This window comes from Dichomitus squalens, assembly GCF_000275845.1.
Source record: "Dichomitus squalens LYAD-421 SS1 unplaced genomic scaffold DICSQscaffold_13, whole genome shotgun sequence".
Lineage (NCBI taxonomy): Eukaryota > Fungi > Basidiomycota > Agaricomycetes > Polyporales > Polyporaceae > Dichomitus > Dichomitus squalens.
Genome location: NW_006766895.1, coordinates 296901 through 305746, shown reverse-complemented (window position 1 = coordinate 305746; position 8846 = coordinate 296901). Strand labels below are relative to the sequence as shown.

General features: G+C 58.9%; 1 protein-coding gene across 1 annotated transcript; it reads left to right on the top strand.

Moving 5' to 3' along the window:
- Positions 1–2409: 2409 nt before the first annotated feature.
- On the top strand, positions 2410–2934 carry DICSQDRAFT_19069 (uncharacterized protein; the record flags this gene model as incomplete). Its single annotated transcript, XM_007365590.2, has 2 exons — positions 2410–2648; positions 2748–2934. Coding segments are annotated over 2 exons (426 nt in total), but the record flags the coding sequence as incomplete, so codon positions are not given.
- Between the last annotated feature and the right edge of the window lie 5912 nt (positions 2935–8846).

The following is an 8846-nucleotide window of genomic DNA, read 5'->3' as shown; positions in this document are numbered from 1 at the left end:
CTTCCCTGGTAAGTCAGTACCATAAGCAGGTTCGTCCGTCCGCCGGCAACTCACTGATGTTTTTTGGCGGAGGGGACCGCGCAGTTGCGCGCTGGGATGATGACCGAGATGCCGCCCATGCCGGCATCTTCATTCGCGAAGGCGGAGAGCGCAAAACGGACAGACAGAAGATGTTGATTAGGGTAGCTAGGGGTGCGGAGTGCGGAGAAAGAGAAGAGAGCGGAAGGGGCATCTTTACATATGCCATATGGGAAGCGCGAGGGAGTTTTGCTCGCTTGGCACACGAGCCAATCCGGGCTGGGTGAGTGTGGGAGTGGGCGTGAGCGCTGCTGAGAAGGATGAGGACAAGGGCCGGCCCAGATGGTCTAGGACGACGAGCTGGGGAGAGAAAGACGGAAGGCGAGGGGGAATTGCTTGGAAGGCGGACAGCGGGGTTGGGGAAGATCAGTCTTGGAATCGTTGGCGAGACGGCTGGTCATCAGGCCGTCCGGGGCTGTCCGGACGGCGAATGTGGCGCAGTTGCGAGGTGAGTGCAAGTCGTTACGAGCAGCAACATATATACATACATACAGCTCAAGTTGGATGCGTGGCAGACTGGATCACCGTATCTAAGGGAGATCTCGCCATCGGCGTCTCCTTCGCCTTCGCTTGGCCATTGGTCGGGCGGAGCGAGTCGGAGGCGCTGGCTGTTACCCGACCGTGGCCTTTGTGCGACTGTCTATCATCCGACATTCTTCTTGTACTCTCGCACGGCGATTGTGGATGCTGCACCGAAGTACACACCGCAGCTGCACGAACACGCTCCCGATGCGCCCTGCCACGCTGCAGCATAAGGCGCGCCCGCACACTAGACAGACGTCTAACAGCCCAATGAATTGCACATGGCACATTAACCTACCTCCCCGTCCAATCCCCTGCTCCTCCCCCTCTCCTTTTCCTCAAATAGTCGTCATATAGCGTCGCCTTGCTCCCACCTTCCGCTCATATATGCCTCTTTGAGTTCCCGTCCCGTTCAATTTGGCCTTTGTGCTCACCCCTGCTTCAGCCTTCTCCAGCCCTTCCGCACCTCCCCGCTGCCAGACAGCGTGTGCACATCACCCCATTCACTCGGACCCGGTATATCCAATCCCACAGTCCTGATCGTGAGCCTGAGCCTGTGTCCCCGCGGCGACCAAGCCCGTTCTTGGCGAGAAGCGCACATTCCACGGACCTCTGCGAAACGAAGTCACAGACGCGAACCCGGCCCACGCCCCACCGTCTCCCTGGGTCCCTCCCGCGTTAGATCTCTTCCTTTCTGCGTTCATATACCAGCCCTTACCGCCTCCCGCGCTGACACGCCGCGGGCTTCTTCTCCGAGCTTATATACCGCAACAGATTCCAGCTCGCACCTTCGCCTGTCCTCCCTGACCTCATCCCCCTCCCGCTGCCCTCCCGCCTTCTGTGTCCCTTACAACCCCGTTACGGCCGTATTCCCAGCCTACACGCGCGTGCTCGGCTTGGCCCGTCTTATCTCTACTCAATCTCGCCTCGCCAGCCCCACCACCACCACCACCACCACCACCACGCCGATCTCAACGCGGCCCCTGCTGCCGCACGCGCCCCCCCTCGCCGCGCTCTCCGTCTCTGTTCTCCCCACCCTCGCCGTCATGTGCGCCGCATTGCTAGACTTCGACTTTGACGGGAGCCTGAGCATGCGCGCCGCGCTGCCGCTCGCGAAGATCGCCGCGCTCCTTGCGACCGGGTGCGCCGTGCACCGCTCGCTCTCGCCCCCGAACCCGCCCCCGGCCCCGAAGACGTGCATCGACAACAGGACGCTGTTCGAGCGCGCGATCCGGCACGTCACATACTGCACAAAGGTCAGTGAGTGCTCAGCGTCGGTGTTCAGCTCGGGGGCGTGCTGCGTCGAGTGTGCTTCTCTATTATTATTCCCGTTTGGCGCTCGCCGTATCTGCGCGGCTCGCGGCTCGCGGCCCTCGTGTCGGCATTGCACGTTCAGCAAGAAGCGCGAACCCATGGCCACCGCAGCCCCCGGCTGCGGTCGTCCCGGACGTTGGTTTGCAAGTGCGCTCCCCGTGTCCTGTTTGTCTGTTTTGTTTCTTTGGCAGTGACGCGCACGTTCGGCCGAAGGGAAAGTGCTGACTCGTTTGCCCCCTTTTGACTTGACTTGTTTCGTGCATCGCGAAGATGATGACATGGGCGTTCGTGCTCTGCGACGCGCTCGTCACCCTCCACCTCGCGTTCCCCTCGCCCCTCACGCGCCCGCTCGCGTCCGCCCTTCTCCCCGCCCTCCCCCCGCCATACGCGTCCGACCGCTCCGCGTTCTCCCTATCGCCTCCATCAACATCACCACCATCGCCCCCGCCCCCATTCCCATATGCGTCCCTCACCTATCCCTCGCCGCTCCTCCTGCTCGGCACCGCCCTCGCGCTCGGCGGCGCGCAACTCCGCCTCGCGTGCTTCCGCGCGCTCGGCGCGCTCTTCACCTTCGAGCTCACCATCTCCCCCACCCACACGCTCGTCACCGCCGGCCCGTACGCGCACGTGCGCCACCCGAGCTACACGGGCGTGTACGCGCTGCTCCTCGGCGCGAGCGCGGTTCTGCTCGCCCCCGGGGCGTGGCTCGCGGAGGCGTGGCTGCGCCCGGGCGCGTGTGCGCTCGCGGGGTGGGCGGGGCGCGCGGTTTGGCGCGGTGTGGTGGACGCGGACGACGTGGGCTTCGGCTTGGCGCAGCGGGCTGATGAGGCGAGGGTGGCGCGGACGGCTGTGCTGGCGTGGGCGTTCGTGAGCTTCTGGGTGGCCAAGGTCGCGTACGCGCTCAAGAGCACGAACAGGCGGGTCGTGACGGAGGACAGGGAGCTGCACCGCGTGTTCGGGGCGCGGTGGGAGGAGTGGGCGGCGCGCGTCCGGTGGCGGCTGGTGCCGGGGGTGTACTGACACTCGGAGCGCGGGGCTGCACGAAAAAGGAACGAGGAGGAGAAGGAGGAGGAGGAGGAGGAGGGGGGCGCGGGACCATAGAGAAACGTTGGACCTAGATTCAGCATCGCACGCACGCGGTTCGGCGAGTTTCGAGTTCGGATTCATTCGCACATCCGCACATCCGCAGCAGCACGAGCATATTCGCTCGTCGACGTCCGCACATACATCATGCATCGCATCGGATACCCGGCTCCCGGTTCATATTGAGTTATCTTGGCGTACCTGTATCTATATTTTGCCACAATTTGCTACAGCGAGAGGGGCCGTCCGCCGCACTTCGTGCATTTGCATTGAAGATTAGGACGTGCTGATGTGTGTGGGCAGTGGCTTACTTATTCTTGTATCCAGTACTTGTCCTCGTGTACGTACCGCGCGGTGGCTGTTGTCGTGGCCCCGACCGCGAACATCGCGAACCCATGACCGCTAGATCCGGTTCGCGTCATAAAAAAATCTGTACATACTTTGCGTTCTCCAAGGCCCGAGAATCCGCGCACTCCGCGACGGGCGAAAACGCAGAGCAAGCACGAGAAGCACGTACGATCGTGTGCCTGATCGCGGTTCCCTGGCCCCCGTCTGTCAGACAGCCTTACGCTTTGGCTCAGACTCTCGACTAGAGCTATGCCGGCGGGCGGTGCCTTCGGGCCTGATAGCGTTGCGCCCGGTTATGGACAAGGACGTGCTTTGTCGGGCGTGCGTGCCGCGCGCGGTCGCGTGGCCGTTCGACAGCGGCGACCTTGTCGGACAGCGTGGCGCCGTCGGACGTGTTCTTGAGAGCGGGGCACACGGATACAGTGTGACGCGCGCGGGCGAGCGTGTGCGAGAAGCGCGTCTCCGAACGCAGCGGACGTCGGGCCCTGTTGCGCTCAGCGGGATCGGCGCCCGCTGGTTGTTTGAGAGCCGTGGTTTGGCCTGGGAGCGGGCGCGCGCGGGCACACGGGAGCCGGTGCTGCCCTGGGCGCAGGAATGGGGATCGGGCTCCTGGATGTGGGTGACGACAGGGCTCGGACGCAATGCGCAGCTGGAAGCTCCCTCCTGAAACACCGTGGAGGGGCAGAGCTCAGTTCTGAGAAGGCATGGGTGTGCAATGTCGTAGTATGATGACCCACGATGCTAGGCGCGTCATAGAATGACACCGATGCTCCTGCGCGCATAGAACGGTCAGTAACGTAGGGAGACCTATCCGATATTGCATCGCGCAGGGTCTTGCTCACCAGCTGACAATCCGCGTAGGGGGGGAGAACGTGAGCGGTGAGAGAGGCTGCCGGCAGCGGGTCCACCGTACCCGAGGTATAAGCGCAAGGTTTAATTGCGGTCCAGCCCCGAAGCGGAAGAGCGCTCTTCTGCATTCGCTTCTGTGAGATAGAGCACAAGAGAAGAGCCCCGAGTAGATCTCGCCTCACGCTCTTGTACGTATTCTCCGCTTGGCGGCCATTATGCATAGCTTCTGGGATGAACGGCGCGTCGCACGAGGAGCTCTGGCGAGGCTTTATTTCTGCGGGTGCATGTGAGCGGTATGAGAAGAAGGCGGGAGCAAACGTGGTCGTGTACAAATGTCCACGGCGGCGATTCGGCGTGGATATCGAGGTGGGTTCTCGCACCTATGCTTCGACGCCAGTAATTGGCACGTCGGACCTTTTAACTGAAGCAACGTACATCGGAAGGCTGCAGCGCGAACATCTGACTCGTGTGGGAGTTGACGATGCGCAAGTTGGTGTTGCTTTGAGGTGGGGATCTGGTATCGTTCACCGCTACGAGAGTAGAGACACTGACACGGACGCCCCCAAGACAGAATGTATGCTGCTTGATGCGGAGGTGTGAATCAACATAAGTGACAGTAGAGACAATCCTCACGTAGAGACCTCACGAGATGCTTCCTCTTATGAACAGTGGAGATCGACTCCCATCCGGGGGCTTCCTTCCGATGTACGGATACAAAGACGAGATTACCTACCTTTGGTATCCCTCGAGTCCCGGCCGATATCCAGACAGGAGATCGCCTGATGTAGGTCACCGTAGCTTCGCAGGGATGGCAACGCTGAAGGCAGGTCAGCTGATGGGGACGCGTGCGTCCAGGGCCTTCTCCGAGCACCACGTTAATCGTCAGAGATAAGCAAAAGTGTGACATTCGCGTGGGCTTCGCGGTCCAAGGCGGGTCAACTCGAGGGTCTAGCGCGTCGACGTAGGGATCATCAGTCTCGGGGACCTCGTCGATAGAGTGTATGAGAACATGCGCACCTATGAAGCGCGCAAAGCCCACCAATACTCTCAAGCCTCAACTACGACTACGTAAAGTGAGAGCTATAACTGGGCATGTGTTCTTGTATTTTACCTTGGCCCGCGGGTTGTCACTAGTAAGAACACTAGGCGACTCGCAACTCCGAGTGAATGCGGTGTGAGAGATACTGGAGGATCGCATAAGATGAGGTCAAGCTGAATAAAATCTGACCATCACGGCGAAGGGAGGCCCGACTGTGGGAATATGTGGGCGCCTGTCCCGAGGGTAGGGGGGCTCGCACTTCGAGTTCTCCTGAGACCAACACTCATCGAGGATCCGACGAGGAACACCAGTACTATTCCAACATCATCTTTGTACGTGCCTTGCTCTCTGCGCACTTCAATTATTGGTATGAGCTTGTTCTCAATGTGCCTCTGGAGCAGGAACCGATCCGACTAGCCACACTCGCAGTCTCAGAAGTTACGGGATTAGCAGGTAGTCGTGCCGGATTCACAGGCATTCAGATGGAAGGTCTCCCTGTCGAGCTCCTCATTGCCATCTTCCTCCTATCCAAGAGTCAGAATCGGAACCACCCGGACAAGACATTTTTGACGACGTTATAGAAGAATATGATCGTCCTGTGCCTAACTGGATATCACTTATGCTAGTCTGCCGTCGCTTTCACGGCGCCATCCTTGCGACCCAGCCCTATGGTCTCGCATCCCTGTCCACCAAAAACGTACACGCACTCCAACAACGTCTCTCCCGTAGTGGGGATTCCCTTGTGGATCTCGTGTTCAGGACCGCATGTGGTTCGGCTCTGCCTATCGTCATGTTACATACCTCTCGTATCCGCTCTATCGTCACCATTCCAACATTCTCCGTCAACCACATCGACTCTATTATGGCTCTCCTCAGCACGGACCTTCCTTCACTCGAAGAAGTGCACGTTGTACCGCAAATGCACACGGGACGGGACTAGAGTGTCTCAATTGGCGTCAGATCCCAGGTGTCAATCCATTGGTCAACGAGGCATCCCATCCTAACGTGAAGCAGCTCACCTCCTACCGGCTACTTCTTCCCTCGACCAAGTCAGCCTTCTGGTCTCATCATCTTCGACATCTGGACATTTGATACGGGATTTTCGACTGCGAACGCTTAGGTGACACTGCATCTACGTAGATCCCTATGGTACTAGAGACTTCTATCGAACCAAGTCAACGCCTAATCGTACAGTTGGGAGTCTTCTGTGCTTTACCTCTGAAACAGAGGCCCGCCTAGTAGTATAGTCGAGATTTTTGTATAGAGGAAGGCCGGATGATGTGCAAGGAGAGAAGAATATGAGCCATGCGCAGATCCCTGTGGAAGGTGCTTAGCTGACGTGCACTCAAATTGTTCGTGCTGATCCGCACAACGGATGGAAGGGTCGCTTTGAGCACCGAAACGTCTACCCTGGAGCTCGCCGGATCGGTAGCACTCCCTGTCTTGCGCGCGCGGCGCGAGCGATGATGTGGACCAGGATAGTCTTCGCCGCCGCAAGTCCGGAAATCTCGGGGTAGCCATCAATCTGCGAGCGGAAAGAGAGCGCATAGTTATCCCGTGAAAACCCCCTGTACCACCAATCTTCTCGCTCATCAACTTATGTCACGCGTCTCATCCTCATCCGCCCGAATTCTATCGTCGTAAGAGCCCCATAGACGCTGCGTTCACGGTGCGAACCATCATCAGTCTACCAAATCTGTGGTCAACGGAGTTGTCATACTATGGCAGAGAATGTCGCCGTGTTGAACCATGCGCGACTCGAGTGGTGAAGTACTTCCACTGAAGATTCAATGCAAGAATAGTCCCACTATGAGTAGGTTCTGTACATGGCATAAAACAGCATTGGGAGTTGCTGTAGCCGTGCCCTAGCCTCGATGGCGGCGATACGCAGCGAGTCAGAGAAAGTCACGGAGCGGCGGACTCGGATTCTGCCGCACTGCATCTCCGTCTGGGCGCTAGTGTGGCAAAGACAACGGCACCAGCTGACAATTGTCGCGTTGTCCTCCGACTGTTAATACAGTATATAGCTATGGAAGGCCTATATCTTTCATCATGGAAATATGTGGACTGAGATTACGTTATAAGTTGACGGTCACCATACTGATATTGATGGGCGCTTACAGCGGGCCAAGTTTGTACTTGTTTGAGCCTTTCCTACGTGTCCGTCCGTTGCACCGCCATATCGCCTAGCCCCCGTTTCAGTAGAACCTCGCCGTGCTGGCAAGCCTGCCTCCTACGCCCCTGCTATCAATCCGAAATAGCATGCATTTCGTATGCGTATGGATAGAAGAGTAATTTGTGGGTCTCAAGGTCTCGTTGTGCTCAAGCTCAATACACTTCACGCGCTCACTCTACGCAGAACAGTTGTGTTGTTGGATTACGCAACCACGGAAGCGTCAGGCCTTCACTGATACCTTTGGCCCCGTTTGGTACAACCAAGATCACTATAGCCTCTCACTAGCAGAAGAAGCTAACCTTCACCCTCCCCCATCGGCGGATGGACGGAATGGGGCACGATTATGGTAGTCGGAAGACACCGTTCCCAGCGTAGGGCTCCTCATCAGTATGACTATTGTGCCTAGGACACTGGGGTCGGACAGTCGGATGACGTAGATCCCACTGAACTTGGTAAAGGAATGTCAGCGCGCTGGACATCTGGCAGTTCCGTTGCAGTCCCTGCCGACGGGAAAAAGACGGGTGCGATGCCTGAGACTTAGCATAATTAAACCTAGACCAGGGCTCTTACGCGTCTCGCCTCATCGTTCTCTCCGCCGAGCTGGATATCGTCTATATGCACCGGCTGCTGTCAGTTGACGATATGACAGATCCCGCGCGTCGCACTCAATCTCTCTCTCTCCACGCTCTCTGGCTCTCTCAAGCGTATACTTACAGGGGACGCTCCCATGCGGCCGGCTTCTCTTCGAGAACTCCGAACGCTGCGCTTCGGGGTCCCCGCCTCCACCGGCTCTCCGCGCGCAGATGAGCGCGGCACGCCTCATTGAGCGTATCGGACATACGAGGAGACGAGGCGAGATGCGCTTCCACTAAGTAGAGCCATGCGCTCGTCCCAAGGGGCCGCTTTCCGGACCGCGGCGAAGGCGCACTGCGGCGTCCCAGTATGCGTACGGCTACTTGACGTCTCCCATGCGCATGAGCAACCGGATCGACTCCCGCGGCGACGGGCGAAATCCGGAGAGCGGACGTGCTGTTACCAACGCATGTGCATGTGCATGTGCATGTGCATGTGCATGTGCATGTGCATGAAGGCTGAGGAGCTCTAATTGCCTATGACGAATCGGCCTCCAGAGTGAAGGGCGTCCGGACAGCGGACGCGCTGGGGCTGGCAAATGATGGCCGGGGAGCTCTATCCGCGTATGACGAACGGACCGTTCTGCTCGGGAGAGCGCGGCATGCTCCTTGTATGAAGGGCCACTCCACCCCCGAGCAGCATTGGGTCACCGGATGCCGCACGCGTCTTTCGTCGCCCGGGTTTCCCCAGGGGTGGGGTCTGTGGGCGTGTAAGGGCGTCGCAGTGACCCGGCGGTCGGACTGGGAGTGCGAGGGAGCCGCTCCGGTGTCCATACGAGCGTCGGCAGCGTTGAGTAGTCCGGCA